We start from the raw sequence: 26,787 nt of genomic DNA on the forward strand, positions 1-26,787 counted from the left end.
CGATTATTCAGTTAGTTAAAAACATTGAGCTATACATATTCTAACTATAATATATAAAAAGAAAATCACTTTAGGTCTTTGAAACGGTTGTTTTAATGAACTTTGAACCAACTAAAACGTTAATTCTCTTTAAGTTCTCAGATTTCTGTCCAACTCAAATCACACACAAATCCTTTCTACGCATTGTTTAAATATTCTGTTCTCTTCCAATTGAAAAATAAAAAATCAGCTGCAATACCTCTGACGAAAAAAGTGATCAATAAATGGTGCTGCTTAAATAGGGCATTTACTTCAGGACACAAAGAATGGTAAAATATTAATCTGCAAACAATTATTACAAGTATACAAATTATAATCTTTTTACATGACAATTGAGCTGACAGATTCTCATTCACCTTTTAATTAAAAGTATGAAACCGTAACTGACATGAATTATCTCCTTTTGTAAGTCATGCATATGGAACAAAATACAGGCAAGTGATAAGTAGTGTTGTCAAAAATATCGATATTTCGATATATATCGATACTGGAATATCTGAAACGATACGATTCTCAGTTTTTACAGTATCGATATCAGCTGCGCTCTCCTCTCCGACCGAAAGCGAGCTGACACACACCGGCATATTCTCACTCAGCCCGGTTAACCTCTGAGCACGGCGAACGCGCGTTCTGCTGGAGTTTTTCCTCATGACAGTGTGTTAGTGTTAGTGTGTGATCGGTCTGAATTTCGCGCGGGATTGCACATAAATTAATTCTACTAATCCCCGCAGATTTCGTGCTCACATCTGAAGCGCACACACACATAGCCTACCGTAATAAAGCCGCCTCTGACATGATACAAGTGCAAACATTTGCTTCCTTTTCCAGCTTATTATTGGTCAAATACACTCAAAGAATTATCAGTGCACATCTGGAAGAGTATTAACGTAAACATAGTCGCAAACAGTTCAGGAAGAACGAGTAACAGGAACAGTGTGCAGGATCCGTGCGTCTGTTAGTCTTAAAGGGACCGCAGTCATTTGCTATTCAAACTACAAAAAGACACGATCAACTGCTCTTGACTGATCAACTTGTGTAACTTTAATAGTTTCATCTGTACGCTATTCAATTTTTTACAAAGAACATTATCCAATGTTGTTTTAAATGTAATTACTATGCATTTTTTTAATTCAGTTCCTTATCTGAATGTTAGACCTACCTGAAAAAATAAAGCAGTCTGTTTAATTTGTATCTTCTATTCTATTGCATTTATTTGTGCTATTTTTTGTAATCTGTTTATTTGTCCTTATTTTATTACTGTTTACTCGTCTTTTTAAATTCAATTTACCATTCGAAATCAAGCTTTCTTGTGCTGTGTGTAAGCTATTGCAACACAATTACCCCGTTGTAAAAAATACATTGAGATAGCAAAAATTTGTGAGATAATTTTAATAATAATTGATCAATTGATCAATAATTGTTCAAATCAAAACGATGCCCAACCCTAAGGAACATGCTGGCCACATGAATTTTTAATAAAAAATAACAATGAATAATAACAAGTTCTGTTGTCATATTAAGCATCTTATCTTATTTATTTATTTATTTATTTATTTATTTATTTATTTACTGTGGTATCGATTTAGTATCGATATATCGATATTTTAGTCTGATATCGTATCGAAGTCATAATTTTGGTATCGTGACAACACTAGTGATAAGACTATAATACCTGATAGTTTTACAATAAGGACTCCTTAACTCGATCAATCTTTATTCTATCCAAAATAAATCACATTACTAAAATTATTATTTATACTTTAATAACTATTATTAAAATTATTACTATTATTAGTAGTATTGCTTTCTCCAATAAAGAGATTTTCCACTAATTAGTTAGCTGGAAAACCCTCCTCTCACCGGCTCCTCTTGAGCTGGAATGTTTCATCTTTGAGTGCTACAACATGCACGTCGTGCTCCCATTAAAAGCAAGTTGCCACTTGCATGTATTGCACACGACAACATTCTTGGTTCAAAGTTTTGTAAAACTTTCCCACACTTTGCCAGATCAGATTTGTTTGCACTTTTTCATAATGCACTGTTTTCTTCTACCAACAAGACAATGCCAGACCACATACTGCATCAATTACAGCATCATGGCTGCGTAGAAGAAGGACCCGGGGATTGAAATGGCCACCCTGCAGTCCAGATCTTTCATCCATAGAAAACATTTGGCGCATCATAAATAGGAAGATGCGACAAAGAATACCGTTTAAGAGACAAAAAACTATGACGAAAATCTACTGTAATTTTCGTCAACAGATAAAAACGAGACAAATGTTAGGGAGGGACGTTAAGGGAAGAGATCCAGTAAGTACTGAGATCCTGTGTAACAGATGTGCACATGTCCTTCAGGCTCACGCATCTCCAATACAGCATTTCAGAACGGCTCAATCAATGAATAGCACACATTTATTACAGGCAATACTTGTTTATGAACTAATGCCGATGAATAATGACAACGTGTAGTTTACAATGTTTACATATTTATATGTTTTAGGCGGTTGTTACAATGCATATTTTATCTCCCTCATCTAAACTAGAATGAGCATCCTGCAACTACAATAGTAAGGCGCAGGCATTTCAAAATAAGAGTCAAAGTGTATTTAGGCATTTAATTAGCGCTACGGAATCCCAAGTAGAACGCATCTCACAGCTATGGTGATTCCCTCCATGTACAATAATGTAGGAGAAAGTTATTGAAGGTCTGCAGTGCACTTTTAGTTGCCTTGACTACAGATTGCTGGACCTCCAGAGCAACACAGAGCTTCATGACTGTCACAGCACATTACATTTTATTGTTTTTGCTGGTTTTGTTGTGAACTTGAATGTCATCTGTGAAGAAGAGAACGAGAAACTGGATGGCAGGTTATTTTGCATAAGTTTTCCAATGACAAGATAAGTTATTGTTACATTTTGTTAATAAATAAAAAAAAATTGACAATGTGGTACATTGCAAACAAAGGTCAGATATTATATTGCATAAAAGTCTAGTCTAAAAATGGCATAGGAACCTGTGCTTTAAAAAAATACATGTAGAAATCGAGAATCAAATTGAACTGTGACCTTAGAATTTAAAATTTTAGAATCTAAAGTCTTGCCTGAAACAGAGCATCTAATTCTTGCAATATTTTTCAGATGATAGTACGCTGGTTTAGTTATTCCTTTGACATGACTTCTAAAACTTAGCCTAAAGGTCTGACTCCAAAATCACACCAAGATTCCTGACTTCATTTTTTTGTTATTAGACCTTAAAGCAGCACTGGGCAACTTTTGCTCTCGGGGTCCCCCTACAGTTTGGAAAAATGATGATGTCCTCAACTACTGTCGTAAGCTCTGTCATCCTACATCAGGGGATGCCATCGCGCATGCATTTGTTGACATGACAACCCTGATAGCCCTGAACTAGTAATGCGCGGGTTGTCTCATAACCCGCGGACCCCGTATGTCTGTTTAATGGTCGCGGGTGCAGGGCGGGTTGTAAAAATATATACAGCGTCCCCGCGGGTTGGTGCAGCACTAACAGTTCCCCTGAACACTGCAGGAGGAGTTCACATGCAGGTGTTCTTCTGGCGTCGCGTGTGAAATGTCTTCATCCCAGGTACAGTCAGTGGCATGTTTCAGCATGTCACATGAATATCATTTCATGGGTTTTATTTTTTTCAAACTCCAAATAATCCTGATGCTCACGTTTACAAGCCAGCGTCATTATAGTAGTCTATTGGTTACCGTTTTACAGAATCTATATGATACTTCAGTTCAATGTTTGAGTGGTAGGTAATCACCATAACAAGCATGACAGCATCGGTCGGGCACGCCTCCTTCAGCTCACGCAGACGAGCAAACGCTGGTCCAATGTTGATCCTCGTCCGGCCTTTAATCCCATCACTTTTTCGTTTCCTCCAACAAAACCTTTTCTTTCTTATTTGTCTCTGCTGCTTCGGACATGACTATATTATCCGTCGAACAAAGTTGGGCTCGCACGTCCGAATTTAAGGAAGTGTGGGTGTTGGTGGAAGTGACGTATATGCCGTAAAGCAGTCGAATTTTGTAGTTCTTTTTGTTCTCGGGTTACTACCCAAAACCCGAAGTTTAAAAGTACGTTTAAAAACGATACAGACCCCATTAGGCTATGGCAGACGTGTCATTCAACCTATTGTAAGTCGATTTATCATCACAAGAGTCTTGAAAATATATTATGAAGGTTGAAAAGTTACCTAGTGCTGATTTATGGCTCAATATTCATTTAACTTAACAATTTAATCTTGAGAACTTCAGTTACTTACATTTTGCTGCATATTGTCGAGTACACATCATAAAAGTTTGTTTACAAAACTTGTGATGAAATTGCGACTGTTTACCAAATAATCCAAAGTGAAATGCATACAAATAAATAATGCACAACTAAGATGTTCACATTGTTGAAATGAAAAAACTACATTCATTACATTAGTATCCTTAGGAAAGTAATGTTATTTGAAGTCCATCCTATATTGCTCTTCTCTCCTCGTCATCTCTCAAACACTCCTCCTTTTGAGGAGCCAAACTTACATTGATAAAGTCTGCATGGATCATCTTCTGCATCTATAAGCACATTCCACAATGAGTCGGTATCTGGGCTTGGTTACAAGGAAAGCTGTTTTTGCACTAATAAGGAAGTTTTCAGTTCTGAAACTTACAGGATATCCTTATAGTATGATACTTCAACCTCATGACCCCTTTAAGGGTGCTTTCACACTAGCACTTTAGGTGCACACCGAGGTTTGATTGACGTCAGAGTTTGGTTCGTTTTTGATGATATGAACGCTGTCTCCGAACTCGGGTGCGCACCCGCGAACCGTACCCGAGTCCACTTAAAGAGGTGGTCTGGGGTTCGGTTCATGTGAACTCCCGTACGGTTCGCTGCTGATGTGAACACAATCGTACTAAATTGGGGAAGTGAACCGAAAGTATGATTTGATAAAAATTATGTTAAATTTGCAGGACATCGCGGCAGATAGACCCATGTGCCATTACGTACTGATGCTTTGGTAACAAAACCAATGGTTGAAAAATGGTTGCTCGCTGTCGTTACTAAGCAACCGAGTAAACAGCTGCTGCTTTGATGATGCCAACGAACCCCGTGTGAAAGCACCCTAAGACAAACTTCAATAAACAAATTAGTATTGTCAATATTGGTTTCATGGTGACTTTATTTTGAACTTAACACTTCAGTCATTTTTCTTCAGTCTGAATATTTGTTTCTGTCTTTTCTCAGTTACACAATGAAGATGACCCCTCTGAAGGGGCTGCCGGCGGCGAGCCGTCCACATCCTCCCAGGCCGCTGTGTTAGGCATCAGCAACCCTGCGGTGGATACGGAAGCTCCGCCCCCTCCTTACGCTAGTGTGGCGCTCGGAGCGACTGCTGCACCAGGTACAGACAACTTATTATTTCCAGAGTGAGGAAGGGAAGCGGGAATCTACAAGTCGATTAGCAATTCTAGATGTAACTCGTATAGCGTATGCATGACACAATAGAATATTAACTTTTTAATATGCATAAATGAAATAAATTGCTGATGTTATGTCACTCAGCATGTTTTATTGGTGTTGGAGTCAACACGCAAAAAAAAATCACAATTCAGTATGCAAATATTGAAGTGTCATTGTTGTTGGATATTTATTTTTTAATTAATACTTTTATTCAGTAAGGATGTATTAAATGGATTAAAGGGACAGTAAAGACATTTATAACGTTTCAAAAGATTTATATTTTAAATAAATGCTGTTTTGAACTTTCGATTCATCAAAGAATCCTGAACATGCATTTAATTTTACTCAAAAATCATCATATTTGAATGATTTCTGAAGGATCATGTGACACCTGAGACTGAAGTAATGATGCTAAAAATACAGCTTTGCCATCACAGGAGTAAATTACATTTTACAGTATATTAAAATAGAAAATGGTAATTTTTAATATCAGTTATATTTCACAATTGCTGTTTTTGATCAAATAAATGCAACCTTTGTGAACATAAGACTTCTTTCAAAAACATTAAAAAAATTGTACCAATCCCAGAGGAAGATTTTTTTTAATTTTTTTTTTTTAGTTGACCACATTTTGTGCGTTTGCTAGGGTTTTCTGGATGGTTGCTAGTAGGCATGACGTGATTGGTCGATACCAGCAACTGCGTCGACGCTGATAATTAGTCGAAGTCAATATTTTTAGTCGACTGGGTAAATTGAGTACTATATGAAATTGTGTTTGTACCAGTACTTTAAAATTGACAGCGCACTAATAAGAGCAGTACTTCTTAATTTGCAACTTTTGACATCAGGTGGGAGGGTTTGTGTGTGTGTGTGTGTGTGTGTGTGTGTGTGAGAGCTCTTCTTTCACTGTTCACTAAATGACAGAAGTGCTTGCATTAAAAAATGAAGTGTGGCGCGACCGGGACGTGCTCGCGATGCCGGACTCTGACTTTCACATAGATTGCAGTGCCAGTTTCATGGATTATTGGGTTTGAATGATCAAAAATATGTAAGAAAGCACATCTGCATGTGATGTTACAAGCACATGTGTAAACACAGTCGGTATGTCTTTAGTGAACATATACAGAGTTGAGTGAGAAATCTTGTTACAATGAATTTGAGCCGTGCAGCTCTTAAAGGGCCGGACCTAATATTCTGTGTGAATATTAGATAAAGTACTAATGTTCTGTGTTAATCAAACAACAAAAGAACATAGAAAATCCCCTCATGCTTGACTTTAATATATTAATTAAGAATCAGTGTGTAGTTCATTTACAGAGTGACTATGCTATGGTCAAAAAGCAGGGCAAGAACATGCTGTTCAAGTGAGTTTTTAGGGTTTTAAAAAATATACATATATATTTAATATATATATAAGTTTATATAAGTTCTGTCATATTATTCAATTACTTTTACTGTTTTTTGCCATGGTATCGATTAAGTATTGGTGTCAAGGTATTTCATTTTAGTCTGGTATCGTATCGTATCGAAGTCATAATTTTGGTATCGTGACAACACTATTCTATATAAAGTATTTGCTGAAATTCTCTCTTTTTTTGGTTATGTTGGTTTACAAATTTGTACCTTTTTAGTTTTACATTTTGTCAAGGGCTTGTTTACATTTATATTTAGTATAGTACACTACTGAATGCCAAAGTTGCAAGTTAAATAATGTTTTTAAGTAAAATTGTTGAACATTATTGCGAAAACTTAGTCGATAGATGAATCAATATAAAAATAGTTGTTAGTGGCAGCCCTAGTTGCTAGGTGGCTAGTTATTTGTCTAAAGAGCCTCCAGGTTTTGAAGATATTCTGATTAAATTCTCAGCAGTTGTTTTGCCTGTTTTATCTTCTGCAAGTTGAAGTCCAGTAACTGCAGAGCTTGTTGTGCATCTCTGTTTGTTACTGTGCATTATGGGTTTTATTCAGATCTCTAAGTATGAGCAATAGTTAGTAATAGTGATTCTTGACTAAGCAATATAAATACTTGAAATGCTCTTTCCTCTGAATACACATAGCTAGAAATGTGTGGCGTATGAACTGACGTGTTTTTTTTAATCGCTTTTCAGAGAGTTCATTTCCGGGGGAATTTCCCGTTCCTCCACCATACAGCGTTGCCACGTCTCTGCCCACTTACGATGAAGCAGAGAAGGCTAAAGCAGCAGCCATGGCTGCCTCGGCGGTGGAGGTCATTCCACGAGTGAGTATCTCATCCACCTACGTGCCCACATGTTCTGCAGAATGAAACGCCAAGTCCTCGATTCGCACAGCTTTCCACTGTGGCTTTGGTAAAGTCCAAAACATTCCCTCAAAGGAGGGAAGACTGCTTTAGTAATGCTGCCATGATCTGATGATGACCAGAATGAAATGGAGCATCTCTTGATTTTTATTTAACGCCGTGTCTGATTTGCTTTTAGGAGTAACATAAGAAGAACCTTTTGAGGATGTGGTGTGCCATAAAAACCATGACCTAAATAGAGGATCTCTCAGATACTCTGATTTCTCTGAGCTCAGATCAAGAAGTGTTATGTAATGTGGCCCCAAAAAGTATAATTTGTGCAGTCTTAAGAATGTCATTGCATTAGATAACTGAATGTCAAACCAACTGACATCTGAGGATACTTTTCTCAGAACTAACTTCCTTTTTCTGAGGCTTTTTTTTGCAATGACCTTCCCAAGGGGATGTCTATAGGTGTGTTCACACTTGGCATATTTGGGTCTGTTAAAATGAATCCTGGAGCGATTGCCCTGTTAAGTGTGGTTGATTTGTATGCGTGAACGCCACCATCTGAACCATGTTGTGCACCAAACAAGCGGACTGATAATGCTGGAAAGACGGGTCTCGCTCCAGCTGCAAACAAACTTGTGCAATTTGAATGAAATATAAATACAATATTGACCAAAAACTGGACATGATATCACAAGATACGACCCTAAAAAGGACAGAATGCTCAAGCACCATAGTGGCAATGTTTCCCATCACAGTCTCAGCTGGTCAAAATACCATTATATGTAGGCAATGCACATACAATGAATGCATTTAGCCAGAACACAGCATTTTTTTGAAAGGCGACCAATCAGGTTGTGAACATATCCTTATGCCTTATCCTTTGGTGAACCAAACTACAAGTGTGAACACACCCAATGTTTGAATGAAGTACTCCTAATATAATACTTAATGGTTTTATTATTTTATTCAGGATGTATCACTACATATTTAAAATATATGCATTACCATTCAAAAGTACATTCAGTAAAATCAGTAAAAAAAGCAAGGATTCAGCAAGGATGCATCACATGGGTCAAAAGTGACAGTAAAGACATTTATAATGTTACCAAAGATGATCCTCACATGATCCTTCAGAAATCTACTGATTAATATGATTATTATTATTTTGTAATAGCAAACTGAGGACGTGCGGAGAGAAAGAGGGAGAGCATGCACCCAAGTGCTCGAGCCCTGTTATGAAATCACTACAGAAACAAAGAATGAATTAGAGCATTATTCAAGACTTTTGCTTGTTATACAACCGCAACAGCTCTGTTTTGAGCTTGGCTGGGTGTAGGCTGGATCAGAAAGTTGTTGTTCACACAAAAATGAAAAATGTGCCATTTAATCACACTCATTTCATTCCAAACCTTGTGGAACACCAATAGAGACATTGTGCAGAATGTTAAAGCTATACAAAAGGTAAATTCATGGATTTAAAACGGATGGCTACGGGACTGTCCAGTTCCAAGAAAGTATCATTAAAGGGACACTCCACCGTTTTTAGAAATAGGGCTTATTCAACTTCTTACCTACATTTAGCTATATGGGAAATTACATTTTTATCTCAGCGCATGCATTGTTTTAGTTCGGCAGGGTCGCCGCTAGCTTAGCTTAGTATAATGAATGGAATCCTATGTTGCCAGCTAGCATGTCCCAAGTAAAAGTGATCCAAAAAAACCCCCACCTAATTACTTCTTGTGGCCTGCGTATTCACAACAAGTACAAATAGCGATGCGTATTAAGACTAAGCGATTTCTTAAGTAGATATTGACATGGGACTTATGGGGAAGCACAGGCGACAAAACATTGCGATTGCTCAACAACAGCCAGAGGATGTGAGGATGAGAGCATGATATCGCTGCGCCCAAGTAGCAGTGCTTCGCCTGTGCTTCCCCATTATATAGTCCCGAATCAATATCTACCGAAATCGCCTAGTCTTAATCTGCATTGCTATTTGTAGTCGTTGTGAATATGCAGGCCACAATTTTTTTGGGGATTATTTTTACTCTGGACATGTTAGCTGGCAACATAGGATTCCATTCATTATGCTAAGCTAAACTATTGACGACCCAGCCAAACTAAAACAATGCCTGCACTAAATGACAAAAATGCATTTGGCCACATATCCAAATGTAGGAAAGAACTTAAATAAGCCCTATTTCTAAAAACTGTGGAGTGTTCCTTTAAATCACCAAGTGTATAAAGACACAATTTATAATATGAAAAAATATATGTATATAAATGTATGTAAAATATTCTCAGGAAAATATTGTGTCCGTTGTTACATAAAATTGTGTACTGTTCTAAATCAATTTATTAAAAAAACTTTTCCATTAATCATATTTAAACCATTTTTAGTAATTTGTTTGAATCTATTTAGCATACCTAATCTTATTTGTTATTTATTTATTACATTTTACATCGTTTTTCTAATCTTTTCCACCGACCCTTTTACCCCTGGTCAAGACCACTTTCATGAAATGTTTGTCCTTTATTTTGGAGCTTAAACCGCTGATCACTATTCACTTTCACAGCACAGAAAAGAGCAGAGACATTTATAGGTCATATGGGTTTGAAACAACATGAGGTTAAGCACAAGACAGATCTTTCATTTTCTGGTTAACTTTTCCCTTAAAAGCAAAACAAACAAAAGATTTCACAGAAAAGTTTTGGAAACAAGGCCTTGAACTAAATGCTATGAAGCTCAGAGTTGCTCTGAAGGGACCGTCCCTGCTGCTAGTGCACTTGTTTAGTGCTGTGTTTTTTAGATGAAAGTGTTTGCTGAAATATAAGTAATCAAGCTTAGAAAAAGCTATGGAATTAAGAGTTACATCAACATCTTGTTGCCTTCATTTTTATTAAAGTGACTTTTTAAAACTGCAATGATATGTCAAGGTTTTAATGCATTAAGACAGGAGTTATAAGTATTTCCCACCTCCTCTCTGACTCTTACTTAAAGCTACACTGTGTAACTTTTTTTAGTTTATTCTTAGCTAAAAACACTTAGTTCTTTTAAAAATATGTGCTCATTAATGTATATTTACTTCTTTCAAGTAATAAAGTATTCTCGTACTTTTAGTGAGGGTTCGAATGCCGGTCGCCATGTTGCCCCTCCATCTTGAAAGTACATTAGCCAAAGAGGGACATACCCGTAAATTAGAGCTTCGCCTTTCGCGTTTTAACACTCGATGTTAAATGTTAATCTTGGACTAAATCGGCCACCGTAGGAGTTAAAACAAAATTGGAATTGAGAGGAACAGAAACTGGATGGTCATATACCTTTTCATTGCTAGATGGGGGAAAATATCACACAGTGTAGCTTTAAATACACTGTTTTGCTTCTGTGCCCTCTATATGTAAATGACCTCTGTTGTGATTGGCTAACTTCTATGTCATTTTAAGTACACTGTTGTTTATCGAGGTTGGTCCAGTTATGTAAACATCGTGCTTTATCTCAACCATGGTGATTTTCTGAACCACTTTTGCCTATCTAATATTTGTCTTTATCCATCTACTTGAAAAGGATGAGGATTTTCCAGTTCGGGATGACTTCAGTGACGCTGATCAGCTGAGGGTGGGAAATGATGGAATCTTCATGCTGGCCTTCTTCAGTAAGTCTGCATGACTGTTGGAATAGCATTGTATTGTACGCATACTAAAGTTTATGAATGCAAATGACCTTGTTTATTAGGAGCATGCAATGAAGTAAGGTTTTGTCTACCTTTTGGCGCATGACCGGTTAAAGAATTTATGATTTCATAACACATACTACTTCCGTCCTTTTTTGTTGTTATGAAAAATAATAAAAACAACATAAATGCGTCTATTCACACTAAGTGCAAATAGCGTGCCTTTTTGGCAAGTGCTATTTGCACTAGCTCCATCTAACAATCTCTGGTTGGGCCAAACAAGATTTAAAAAAGGTGCACTTATTTCAACTTCTTCAGTGGTGTTGTCAGACTCAGGGAGATGGGGTTTGAAGCGATTGACACGGTTTCGAATCCGCCTTTTGCCAAACTCGCTGTTCTCCCTTTTTTCATCACATATCACATCGCATTTACTTCCAACAAAAATGTTCTAAAAGTGGAAATAAAATGCCTAATAAAATGTTTAAACGGGTGGTTCCGTGTTTTTTTTCCCTTCTAGGCCTGGTTGTGTTTATGGGGTGCAGTATAACATGTCTTAATACTACTTTTTGTTTTAAACGCCATATTTTTCATATAATTGACCTTTATTCCACACCGCTGTCTCCACTGTCCTTTGAACGGCTCGTCTGCCTCTTGCTTCTATGAACCCCATCCCTCTGAAAAACGCAATGGTCTTAGATTGGTTAGATGGCCAAATGTAGTTTCCGGTATTTTTATTGGCTGAAGTGCCAAGCACAGCTTGTCCAGAAACGCCACGCCGCTTACCATTACGGGCAGAAGTCACATCTGGGGTCACTAGCGAGGGTTTATGATGTCACCAACCCGAGAAGAAGCTCGTTGTAGTCCAAACCGGCCGTTTTTGTAGGCAATACACTGCCATAACTTTAAAAGACAATATCTCCGTTTGCATTGAGCTTTCAACGCTGTAACTTTGCAGAGACTGTTTATGCTCAAGCAGCAACATTACACACTAACTAAAGTTAAAAAAGTGAAATCGCATGCAACCACTCCTTTAATAATAATAATAAAAGCATATATTGAGTAGGGTTAGGGGTAGGTGAAGGAGAGCTTTTATTATCACATTAAGGCGGCATCCATGTAATAATTTGAATAAATAAAATCATTTACACTCTGTATATTGTATACAAATTGACTTGATACAAAATACAAAATTATTGAAATAAAAATGTAAAGGGTGTACAAATACTATAAGGTTGTGAATCTAAATAATTGGGAATCATGTTTAAAAAAAAAACATTTATCTTTTATAACTTTTATAAAAGTTATAATTATTGCTTTCTTATAATGGTCCAGATTTTTTTTTTCTCCTTTTTTTAAATTTGTCAAGTTTTTTTTTTTTTTGCCAGATGGCTTTTTTTAATTATATGATGCAGCTGTTTCACTTAGTGTAAATATAAGAGTGTTATTTTCTCTTAGTGTAGATAGAATCTAGTTGCTGCCTTACAAATATGCTGTGTAGTATGCAGTACACTAGTATGCCATTAAGAACACATTGACAGCATCTGAAATCGCCTACTTCCCTATGTAGTAGGTGAAAAACATTATATGAGAAAAGAAGCAGAATCCACAGTACGGTATTAGAGTAAGCAAAAAGTACCTGGATGTCCTACTACTACTGGCAAGATTCTGAAGTGTGCATACAATGGTCACTTTACTATCCCATAAGGCAACGGGAGACGATTTATGAATGGTGAAGTGACAACTAATGCTGGTTGCTCACTTGATAGTGACAACATGGTGGATTTAGTACGCCCAGATTACATTCATCCTAAATTCTTTCTTACTATATAGAACATACTTTTTTAGAGCTTGCAAAAGGAATAATTTCTTCAAAAGAAGTAACTTCTCAAGAGATTTTGGACGCAGCCAGCCTCTTTGTGTTTGCATGTGGACCTCCTCCATTTGTGCTCCTTGTTCGCCCTCTGGTGGTGTTGTGATGTATTGCACTTCACATATTTCCATAAATACAGCTGATCATAGTCCAGTCATGTTTAATTACTGACTAGTCATTAACAATGCATCACTATCTTTTGCAATATATGAAGCAGTTTTTCAAGTTGCATTCATCAGCGCGTACACAACAACAAAAAAAGAAGAATAATCACAGTATTTGTGCATGGAGGTTTTTACAGGGTACTTTAGGATATATTTGATGTCATTCTTCATTAATGTAACACTCTCTCTTTCTCTGTTTATGTAACCAGTGGCTTTTCTTTTCAACTGGATTGGGTTTTGCTTGTCTTTCTGTTTGACCAACACCATTGCTGGCCGATATGGTGCCATCTGCGGCTTTGGACTCTCTCTTATCAAATGGATCCTCATTGTGAGGGTGAGTTTCTGAATTATTCTTTTTGTTATCGATTAACTCAACCGGCACAGGAGGATAAGAAGCTCTCAAATAATTTGGTGGAAAACGAGTGAAAATGACTGTGAATCAAAGATGTCTCGTTATGAGTGTGAATTCCATCAGCGTGAAACTCAATGGTCTTATTCTTCTTTTCAGTTTTCAGATTACTTTACTGGATACTTCAATGGCCAGTACTGGCTCTGGTGGATTTTCCTTGTTCTTGGTAAGACCTTTAACAGGACTTCTATCAGTGTTAAAATAGTCACTGAGGAGTTTTGTTTTGATTCATTCACCAGCCATGTTTTCTACAGTACTCTAGCACCATCTGCTGGTTGACTTGCTACAAGACAACATGACTTTACATTCAAAATGGAACTCAAAATACATTGAGATGTAAAAAGCATCATGCAAAAGCATGATGACATTCCTTATCATTTCCTGTGATAAGACTAATGGATTCTTTGGTGAATTCTGTATTTGTGTGAAATAATATGGTCGCAGTGCACTCTTATATTCTCTTTGTATGCAAGTAGTGGTGTTTGCTAAGACCAGTTAGACATGCTATTTCTTCTCTAAGCAATTACTCGTTTCTGTCTGGTGGAAGTGTGTAGCAAGTGGCCCTCACATATTTCTTTAGAACAGTTAGGTGTTGACCTATGACCTGTTTTGCATCCACTCCAGGACTCCTGCTGTTCTTCAGAGGGTTCGTGAACTACCTGAAAGTGCGTAACATGTCAGAAAGCATGGTGTCTTCACTCCGAACCCGCTTCTTCCTCTTGTACTAGAGGTGAGGATGTCATTAAAAGACACACACACACACACACACACACACACACACACACACACACACACACACACACACACACACACACACACGTTGGTCTATGTGGTTTACAGGGACTCTCCATAGGCGTAATGGTTTTTATACTGTACAAACCGTATTTTCTATCCCCTTACACTGCCCCTGCCCCTAAACCTGCCCATCACAGGAAACATTCTGCATTTTTACTTTCTCAAAAAAACATCATTTAGTATGTTTTTAAGGCCATTTGAATTATGGGGACATTTGATATGTCCTCATAAACCACATTTATAGAGTAATACCAGTGTAATACCCATGTAGTTATACAAATTTGTGTCCTCATAAACCACATAAACAGGCTCACACACACACACACACACACACACACACACACACACACACACACACGTTGGGTTTCCATGTTTTATAGGGACTTTCCATAGACGTAATGGTTTTTATACTGTACAAACTGTAAATTCTATCCCCTAAACCATCACAGAAAACTTTTTCTGCATTTTTACATTAAGAAAACATTTCTCCATAATGTAGGATTTACTAGGAACACACACACACACACACACACACACACACACGCACCATAAAATGTGCTAATATTTTTATTCAGGATAAGACATTTTTGTTGAATTGATTCGGTTTTATGATATTCATTATAATCAACTAAAGCAAAAATAACTTTTTTTTTAAGTTTCTCAAACTCTTTTCCCTGTCTGCCATTATTCGTTTAACAACACTAGTCAGAATTTGCAAACATACAATTTTTACCCCCAGTCCAAGGACATTTAATTTATTTTTCATTTAAAACCAAATGTTGTGCATGTGTTAAAATATTGTTTTGTGCTGAAAATATATGCAGATTCTAACATAATTTAATGCAATAGTTTTCTAATATTTGATCTCAGTCTATAGATTGGTTTAGTTGTGGTGTAAAGGGATGAACCATCATGCTCTCCTGTGTTTCTATCTGACTTGTTTTTTTTATGTGGTTTTAATATTTGGCTGCTGTTACTCAAGACTCGGCATTTGAATCTGAGTGCAATTCTTTATTCTTTCTTTTTTCTTTTGTGGTGAGACTAATTACTGTGGCTGTCATGTTATTTGTGAATGCTGCCTTGAGAAAGAACAACTTCCTCTTTGGTCAGGAATTGCCTAATATGCATAATAACCAAGCATGGAAATAGCAGCCAAAATGTGTGTTTAAAACATTCTGGGAAATTGCATGTGAATAGGATTGGATGGTATGGGCAGAAAAATGATCTTTTTGATGTTTGAGATATTTCACATATGTGTATGTATATGTCTCAACTAACTTTATAAAAATAAAAACAATATATATTTCTCTTCTTATTTAGTCTGTCTTTGTGAAATGTGCCTTTACTGAGGCCAATGGCTTGGCTTGATTATTATTTTATTGTTTTCCCGACACCAACAACTGCTGATTATGTGTTTGGTGCACCAAGTGACAGGCTTAAAATGAAAATATTTTTACTATAACTTTCTTAAAGAGCTTGACGGATACATTCAACACTACCATTTATGTAAAATTTGATAAGGTTATTACAATTATTTAATGAGATAATATAAATAAATGATTTAGCTTTTTTTTTAAATGTTAATAATTACAAATGTTCCTTTGTACAAATAATTGAATATTACAACAGGTTATGAAATAACGGCATTGTTGTATGATTCGATTTTTAGGATTTGGGACGGACTAAAATGTCAATTTTACGAGAGGATAAATTTGTTTAAAGATTAGTTTTCACGCTAGATGAAGTCGTATAGGTCTCACATGATTTGTATCTTTTTTGTTAAAAAAAAGCCTAAATGCACTTCTTACCCTATTGTGGAAGTGTCTTTTATTGAAGTAACTAAGCGTGTTAAAACACATTTTCCTGGCTTGAATTTGTTCCAGAACAACACAAGAACTGATTATGCTTTTGTTAACTTGGACATGCAAGCCGGATGTAATTTGCTTCATTGATAATGGCTCTCATAACCTTGCTTATATGCAGTTTGCACAATGAAGGCCATCGTGGCAAACCTCCAAAAAACAAGCTTCACTCTCATTCACTCTGTCTCTTTCAAGGTCGCCTCACCAAAACATTCCTCCCTAATGTGAAATTCCTTGATGATTTGCAACCCGTCAAATGAACTGGACTGGATCCCACTGAGGGGAAGAGGAAGAAGAGAAAAAATAAAGCGAGTATCTCTGCCAAACGCTCTGAACTGAACTCGGTAAAAATGGAAGGCTTTTCTGAACTTTGAATGAGTGCAAATCGACTCTTAATATTCAGTTTCACATCATTACTTCCCATTTGGGCTCAGCCCATAAACTTCTGGTTTATTACTAAAAAAGATTAGTTAATATTCCCACGCATTGCATGCATTTGTGTACTAGGATCGGACAAACTGCAAAAGATCACTAGAAATATGCAGCCAAGACATCCTATGCAATGTCTTTTACCAAAATGGGTTAGCAGACTTATATGATGATGATGATGATGATGATGATGATGATGATGATGATGATGAAACTAGACTAGTTTAAATCTCATTGCTTTGTTGCATCCAAGGCCTTGGCAGGTTTGATTGCATTGCAGTATTAAAATGTAAAGTTTAGATAGAACTTGCTAACTTTTGCTATTTGGTAATGCAAAGTACAATTGCACCATTTCTCTTCTTCTTAGGTTTTGTCTCGCTTAACTTTATAGTAAATGATTAAATAACTTCATTGATGTGTATCAGAATGACTGGAAATGGAATTTGTACTTCTCCTAAAATATATATTTGCCTTTTGCACCTTCATTTTTCCCTCCCACTTTTTTTTTTTTTAATTGTTATTGTTTGTTTTAAGTTGTGACTTTGCTCAAGCTGTGACCTGCCTAGATGACTTTAGTTACTTGAATGCCTGAATGCTACTGTCATTTGTTTCTATTAATCCCAAGCCTCTTCAGCAATATCGGATATTAAAAGAAATGCATGGTTAACTCTGTTACAAATGACTAATCCAGCCAAAAAAAAAAAAAAAAAACCTGAGGAAAAACCCCCTCTACATTAATTAAATGTATGTAAAACAACCAAACTATTTTTGTTGGAATAATGATTTTGGATATTCTCTGATTGGCAGAGATGATTATGTGCTATGTAATTCTCTTGTCTTGCATAATGCCAATAAAATTCTAAATCCCAGGTACATTTCTTTGGGCCTGTTGTTTAAAGTTAACATGCATGTACATTTAATTTAGGCTGCATTTAAAGTTTCAAAAACTAATGTTGGACGTTTGATGGAGTATTTCTGTGTCAAAAATACTCCTTCCGGTTTCTCACAAGTTTCGGAGAGTTTTTTTCGAGTATGGGTCGGCTTGACGTCGATAGAGCGAAAGGTCCTTGTATGGGCCGTACGGGCTCTTCTCCCAGTAGGGTGCGCGTGCGCGTGACTAGAGCGAGAGAGGAAATGCACGTCCGTAAACACTCACTCAAGCTGCAGATCCAGTCGTCCGTGAACACTTATGACGCGCCGCGCTCCACTTTATTCCTATGGGTGACGTCGAGCGACTTCAACGCTTCAGCACAGCATTCTGGGAAGGCAGCGCTGCATTTGAACCGATTTGAACGCAGAAATGACGGGAAGCTTCACAACATTGCTTCAGTCGCGTCGCAAAGTGGATCTCTACGGTCACTGCTGTCAGGACTTTACCAAATCATACCAAAGAAGTGTGTTTTTGACGGAGCGATCCCAGCGATAAAGGTTCGGTCCTGCTTTGGAAGCAGCCGGTGAGTAAAACTGCTTCAAATGTCTGTGCTGTTGGCTATCGTCACGTGAGTAAACATCAGTAAACGACACGATCGCGTGCTTCGTCATTCAAATTCGCTAACGGTTACTCCATTGTTGTTCTATGTATAACGTTACACTAGTCTGACGTGCAAAACCGTTTTGCTTGCTACTGCTAAGGTTTAGTCGCATACAATAGTCCATAAACCGAATCATGTCATCATAAACACACACAAATGTTGACAGGCCACTAAATACAGTACATACCACAGAGACGGACGTCCTGCTGTTGCTGTTTCTCCTGTTCAATTTATTTCAGCCTCCGAATCTGATTCCGGATCATATCTGTATTAAATTAATCTGATCAATAGCCATGAGTTTCTCCACGCTTGAGGACGTCACCGCTTTGTGTGTGCTCGTCATTCTTTAGCTCCGCCCACACGATACGCCTCCAGGCGCTCGTTTTTTCCGGAAAGACTCGGTACAGCCTATATTTCTTTTATAAATATAATAAAACTAAAGACTTTTTGGAGATATGAAGGATGCAATACTACTCTATAGGTGTGTTTCACCCCTCCTTTAACGTGAATATCAGATCTGTCTGCTTACATGGCAGAAGCAAATGCACATATCCGGTTCATATCAGATTTATTTCCACTTCTGAATGATGGCCTGGAACCGATTTGAGAATATTGGAATCCATTTGCTTTTTTCCTTCTTACACGTTCGTGGGTTATATCTGATCTGTTCCACGGCTAAATAAAAAAATCGTAAAAATATTTTTAAAAATGTGTATTTTTTTTATATCCGAATTTTGACTTTATAACACTCAATTGTGAGATAAATGTAAGAATTGTTACTTTATAACTCACAATTGTAAGAAAAATGTCTGAGATTAAAATCAATTACTCTTTATTTTTTATTTAGTGGTGGAAACAGGCTTCCATCTGAGCCATGGTAAATGTGGCCAAAATGAACCCTTTTTGTTTTTAATCTTGTTATTCCTTTAAAACTATCTTTCTTTTCACCTGGTTTCATCTAGGTCATTAAGTTATGCCAAGTTTGGCTTTACATCCTGGTCCAAAAGCCTGGTTGAATATTCCATTTCATACCAAAATGTTGTGTTACACGATTAACATGGGATGCAAATGCCACGTCATGTTAACCTCGCTCTCACTGATTTAAAATCTTACAATGCCACTGTAATTATTTCATTCATCAGCTGTTTGGTAATTATACCAGTTATTACACTTCAGCAATGATGTTTGTTAAAATGATAGTTCTGTATCCTTCTGAAATGCAACATTTACAGAGATGATGATTTAATAGCTAGTTTATGATTGCTCTTAACTATGATTGCATGTTACAATATTTTTTAACACAAATGAATATTTTACCATACTTAGCAAGCATAGTTTCTGCCAAAATGCTTCTGTAAAAAAATAATAGTTTATTGTAGTTAACATAGACACACACACACACACAGATACAGAAACTCTTAATAAACTTTTAATGAGTGACCCATTTACATAACGACTTTCCAGTCGGCACATGGTACTGCTGTTGTGGATCTCTATCTCTATCTCTATCTCTATCTCTCTCTCTCGCACGCACAGTATTGAAATATTACTATGTTCATTCATACGCCATCGGCATATTTGCAGGCTCCAAGAAAGAGGCAGAAAAGTTAATCAGAGCAAAACTGCCATTAAAAAGTTATTTTAGTTATTCAATTATTTTAATGAATGTATAATAGTCTTTTTTGATTCTCTATATGTATTGATTTAGTATTTTTGCTGCTGTTGCATAAAATATTACCTATTGCATAAAATGTGTTGATTTTATAGGCAACAACCTATATAATTATTCAGATTGAGACTTCATTTAAATAGTGTTTTAAAATAAAAGCAATACATATAATGTGTTTATATGGTAAGAAATTTCGACCCTTAAGTTAATTTCTCTCCTTTTTTTATTATTTTTTTTCAAATTGATGTTTGTTTCTTTCTAGAAGGAGCAATATAAAGCAAATCATGTCACATGTATCCATTAAAAGAGAATGAATACATGTGTGAACTGCAGTGTGTGTTTGTTTCAGAGAAAGCGCGAGGGCCATGCTGACAATTGCTGTCGGCAGCATTTTCAGAGCCTTTTTTTGTTCCTGGCCACGTCTAAACTGAGTAATGCACCCACTGGCCTCTCCTCCTCCTCCTCCTCCTCCTCCTCCTCGAGGCTTTCCGGCCCAGCGGGTAAATAGTGGCTCTCTTAAGCTCCGGCACACCTCCAGTCACTCCGCAGCATGCACAGGTACAGATAGGAATGTCAGGGGCTGGGTCTCAACCTGCACTCCCAGCCTGCCGGGGTTTTTATTTATTTATTTTTTTTATCCCCATTCACTCTGAAATGCTGGGCCTTCACACTGTGGCTCGATGCAACCAAATGAAATCAACAAATCTAGTTTGGTCACATTGCACTCTTCATATCAGGTGTAGCTGTAGATTGTAAGGAATGACACCTGGACTACATTGAAAACTAGCGTTGCATTTAAAAGATTGCTCCAGCGGTCCAGTTTTGTCGCGGTGAATGTAAAGGGCTGATGGCTTGATCTCTCCTGCTATGGCATTGACCGGTTCATTATTATGGAGCGATCTCATTGCATCCAATTAAAACAAAACAAAAATACTTACAGGGTTAAGGGACGTTCAATAGTGAAATACTGTTATTATACTATACTATGGAAGAATTGTGAGAATTATCTCGCAATTCTCACTTTCTTGCTTTTTTCTCGCAATATAAAGTCGCAATTCTGACTTTATATCACGCAATTCAGACTTTATATCTCACAATTCAGACTTTATATCTCACAATTCTGACTTTATATCTCACAATTCTGACTTTATAACTCACAATTCTGACTTTATATCTCACAATTCTGACTTTATATCACACAATTCTGACTTTATATCTCTCAATTCTGACTTTATATCACGCAATTCAGACTTTATATCTCACAATTCAGACTTTATATCTCACAATTCTGACTTTATATCTCACAATTCTGACTTTATAACTCACAATTCTGACTTTATATCTCACAATTCTGACTTTATATCACACAATTCTGACTTTATATCTCTCAATTCTGACTTTATATCTCTCAATTCTGACTTTATATCACACAATTCAGACTTTATATCACACAATTCTGACTTTATATCACACAATTCAGACTTTATATCACGCAATTTTGACTTTATATCTCACAATTCAGACTTTATATTACGCAATTCTGACTTTATATCTCACAATTCTGACTTTATATCACACAATTCTGACTTTATATCTCACAATTCTGACTTTATATCTCACAATTCTGACTTTATATCTCACAATTCTGACTTTATATCACACAATTCAGACTTTATATCTCACAATTCAGACTTTATATCTCACAATTCTGACTTTATATCTCACAATTCTGACTTTATATCTCACAATTCTGACTTTATATCACACAATTCTGACTTTATATCACACAATTCTGACTTTATATCTCTCAATTCTGACTTTATATCTCGCAATTCTGACTTTATATCTCACAATTCTGACTTTATATCTCGCAATTCTGACTTTATATCACGCAATTCAGACTTTATATCACGCAATTCAGACTTTATATCTCGCAATTCAGACTTTATATCACACAATTCAGACTTTATATCTCACAATTCAGACTTTATATCTCACAATTCAGACTTTATATCTCACAATTCTGACTTTATATCTCACAATTCTGACTTTATATCTCACAATTCTGACTTTATATCTCGCAATTCTGACTTTATATCTCACAATTCAGACTTTATATCTCACAATTCAGACTTTATATCTCACAATTCAGACTTTATATCTCACAATTCTGACTTTATATCTCACAATTCTGACTTTATATCACGCAATTCAGACTTTATATCACGCAATTCAGACTTTATATCTCGCAATTCAGACTTTATATCACACAATTCAGACTTTATATCTCACAATTCAGACTTTATATCTCACAATTCAGACTTTATATCTCACAATTCTGACTTTATATCTCACAATTCTGACTTTATATCTTACAATTCTGACTTTATATCACACAATTCAGACTTTATATCACGCAATTCAGACTTTATATCTCGCAATTCAGACTTTATATCACACAATTCAGACTTTATATCTCACAATTCAGACTTTATATCTCACAATTCTGACTTTATATCTCACAATTCTGACTTTATATCTCACAATTCAGACTTTATATCTCACAATTCTGACTTTATATCTCACAATTCAGACTTTATATCTCACAATTCAGACTTTATATCTCACAATTCTGACTTTATATCACACAATTCTGACTTTATATCTCACAATTCAGACTTTATATCTCACAATTCAGACTTTATATCTCACAATTCAGACTTTATATCTCACAATTCTGACTTTATATCTCGCAATTCTGACTTTATATCTCATAATTCTGACTTTATATCTCACAATTCTGACTTTATATCTCAAAATTCTGAGTTTATATCACACAATTCTGACTTTATATCACACAATTCTGACTTTATATCTCACAATTCTGACTTTATATCTCACAATTCTGACTTTATATCTCACAATTCTGACTTTATATCTCGCAATTCTGACTTTATATCACGCAATTCTGACTTTATATCACGCAATTCTGACTTTATATCTCGCAATTCAGACTTTATATCTCACAATTCAGACTTTATATCTCACAATTCTGACTTTATATCTCACAATTCTGACTTTATATCTCACAATTCTGACTTTATATCTCGCAATTCTGACTTTATATCTCACAATTCTGACTTTATATCTCGCAATTCAGACTTTATATTACGCAATTCTGACTTTATATCTCACAATTCTGACTTTATATCACACAATTCTGACTTTATATCTCGCAATTCTGACTTTATATCACACAATTCTGACTTTATATCTCACAATTCTGACTATATCACGCAATTCAGACTTTATATCACGCAATTTTGACTTTATATCACGCAATTCTGACTTTATATCTCGCAATTCTGACTTTATATCTCACAATTCTGACTTTATATCTCACAATTCTGACTTTATATCTCGCAATTCTGACTTTATATCTCACAATTCTGACTTTATATCTCGCAATTCTGACTTTATATCTCACAATTCTGACTTTATATCTCACAATTCTGACTTTATATCTCACAATTCTGACTTTATATCTCGCAATTCTGACTTTATATCTCATAATTCTGACTTTATATCTCACAATTCTGACTTTATATCTCAAAATTCTGACTTTATATCACACAATTCTGACTTTATATCACACAATTCTGACTTTATATCTCACAATTCTGACTTTATATCTCACAATTCTGACTTTATATCTCACAATTCTGACTTTATATCTCGCAATTCTGACTTTATATCACGCAATTCTGACTTTATATCACACAATTCTGACTTTATATCTCACAATTCTGACTTTATATCACACAATTCTGACTTTATATCTCACAATTCTGACTTTATATCACACAATTCTGACTTTATATCTCACAATTCTGACTTTATATCACACAATTCTGACTTTATATCTCGCAATTCTGACTATCACGCAATTCTGACTTTATATCTCGCAATTCTGACTATCACGCAATTCTGACTTTATATCACACAATTCTGACTTTATATCTCGCAATTCTGACTTTATATCTCACAATTCTGACTTTATATCTCGCAATTCTGACTTTATATCTCGCAATTCTGATTTTTTATCTCACAATTCTGACTTTATATCTCACAATTCTGACTTTATATCTCGCAATTCTGACTTTATATCTCGCAATTCTGACTTTATATCTCGCAATTCTGACTTTATATCTCGCAATTCTGACTTTATATCACACAATTCTGACTTTATATCACACAATTCTGACTTTATATCTCACAATTCAGACTTTATATCTCACAATTCTGACTTTATATCTCGCAATTCTGACTTTATATCACACAATTCTGACTTTATATCACACAATTCTGACTTTATATCTCACAATTCAGACTTTATATCTCACAATTCTGACTTTATATCACACAATTCTGACTTTATATCTCACAATTCTGACTTTATATCTCGCAATTCTGACTATCACGCAATTCTGACTTTATATCTCGCAATTCTGACTATCACGCAATTCTGACTTTATATCACGCAATTCTGACTATATATCTCGCAATTCTGACTTTATATCACACAATTCTGACATTATATCTCACAATTCTGACTTTATATCTCGCAATTCTGACTTTATATCACACAATTCTGACTTTATATCTCGCAATTCTGACTTTATATCTCACAATTCTGACTTTATATCTCACAATTCTGACTTTATAACTCACAATTCTGACTTTATAACTCACAATTCTGACTTTATATCACACAATTCTGACTTTATATCACACAATTCTGACTTTATATCTCACAATTCTGACTTTATATCTCACAATTCTGACTTTATATCACGCAATTCTGACTTTATATCACGCAATTTTGACTTTATATCTCACAATTCAGACTTTATATTACGCAATTCTGACTTTATATCACACAATTCTGACTTTATATCTCACAATTCTGACTTTATATCTCGCAATTCTGACTTTATATCACACAATTCTGACTTTATATCTCACAATTCTGACTTTATATCACGCAATTCAGACTTTATATCACGCAATTTTGACTTTATATCACGCAATTCTGACTTTATATCACGCAATTCTGACTTTATATCTCGCAATTCTGACTTTATATCTCACAATTCTGACTTTATATCTCACAATTCTGACTTTATATCTCGCAATTCTGACTTTATATCTCACAATTCTGACTTTATATCTCACAATTCTGACTTTATATCTCGCAATTCTGACTTTATATCTCACAATTCTGACTTTATATCTCATAATTCTGACTTTATATCTCACAATTCTGACTTTATATCTCACAATTCTGAGTTTATATCACACAATTCTGACTTTATATCACACAATTCTGACTTTATATCTCACAATTCTGACTTTATATCTCACAATTCTGACTTTATATCTCACAATTCTGACTTTATATCTCGCAATTCTGACTTTATATCACGCAATTCTGACTTTATATCACACAATTCTGACTTTATATCTCACAATTCTGACTTTATATCACACAATTCTGACTTTATATCTCACAATTCTGACTTTATATCACACAATTCTGACTTTATATCTCACAATTCTGACTTTATATCACACAATTCTGACTTTATATCTCACAATTCTGACTTTATATCTCGCAATTCTGACTATCACGCAATTCTGACTTTATATCTCGCAATTCTGACTATCACGCAATTCTGACTTTATATCACACAATTCTGACTTTATATCTCGCAATTCTGACTTTATATCTCACAATTCTGACTTTATATCTCGCAATTCTGACTTTATATCTCACAATTCTGACTTTATATCTCACAATTCTGACTTTATATCTCGCAATTCTGACTTTATATCACGCAATTCTGACTTTATATCACACAATTCTGACTTTATATCTCACAATTCTGACTTTATATCACACAATTCTGACTTTATATCTCACAATTCTGACTTTATATCACACAATTCTGACTTTATATCTCACAATTCTGACTTTATATCACACAATTCTGACTTTATATCTCACAATTCTGACTTTATATCTCGCAATTCTGACTATCACGCAATTCTGACTTTATATCTCGCAATTCTGACTATCACGCAATTCTGACTTTATATCACACAATTCTGACTTTATATCTCGCAATTCTGACTTTATATCTCACAATTCTGACTTTATATCTCGCAATTCTGACTTTATATCTCGCAATTCTGATTTTTTATCTCACAATTCTGACTTTATATCTCACAATTCTGACTTTATATCTCGCAATTCTGACTTTATATCTCGCAATTCTGACTTTATATCTCGCAATTCTGACTTTATATCTCGCAATTCTGACTTTATATCTCACAATTCTGACTTTATATCTCACAATTCTGACTATCACGCAATTCTGACTATATATCTCGCAATTCTGACTTTATATCTCACAATTCTGACTTTATATCTCACAATTCTGACTTTATATCTTCTGGAAACAAGCTTCCCTGATAGCTGTCATTCTCTCTCTCTCTCTCTCTCTCTCTCTCTCTCTCTCTCTCTCTCTCTGTCTCTCTCTCTC

General features: G+C 35.6%; 1 protein-coding gene across 1 annotated transcript in view; it reads left to right on the plus strand.

Moving 5' to 3' along the window:
• Window positions 1–17,850, plus strand: part of ndfip2 (Nedd4 family interacting protein 2) — a 30,016-nt gene extending 12,166 nt beyond the window's left edge. The window contains exons 2-8 of the mRNA XM_067442212.1: window positions 5,297–5,453; window positions 7,621–7,751; window positions 11,347–11,434; window positions 13,696–13,820; window positions 13,995–14,061; window positions 14,520–14,625; window positions 16,748–17,850. Of these exons, the coding sequence (XP_067298313.1) occupies window positions 5,297–5,453; window positions 7,621–7,751; window positions 11,347–11,434; window positions 13,696–13,820; window positions 13,995–14,061; window positions 14,520–14,623 (672 nt within the window). The 3' untranslated portion in view covers window positions 14,624–14,625; window positions 16,748–17,850. The remainder of the gene's footprint in view (window positions 1–5,296; window positions 5,454–7,620; window positions 7,752–11,346; window positions 11,435–13,695; window positions 13,821–13,994; window positions 14,062–14,519; window positions 14,626–16,747) is intronic.
• The last annotated feature ends 8,937 nt before the right edge of the window (window positions 17,851–26,787 follow it).

Source organism: Pseudorasbora parva, chromosome 4 (assembly GCF_024679245.1).
Source record: "Pseudorasbora parva isolate DD20220531a chromosome 4, ASM2467924v1, whole genome shotgun sequence".
NCBI lineage: Eukaryota > Metazoa > Chordata > Actinopteri > Cypriniformes > Gobionidae > Pseudorasbora > Pseudorasbora parva.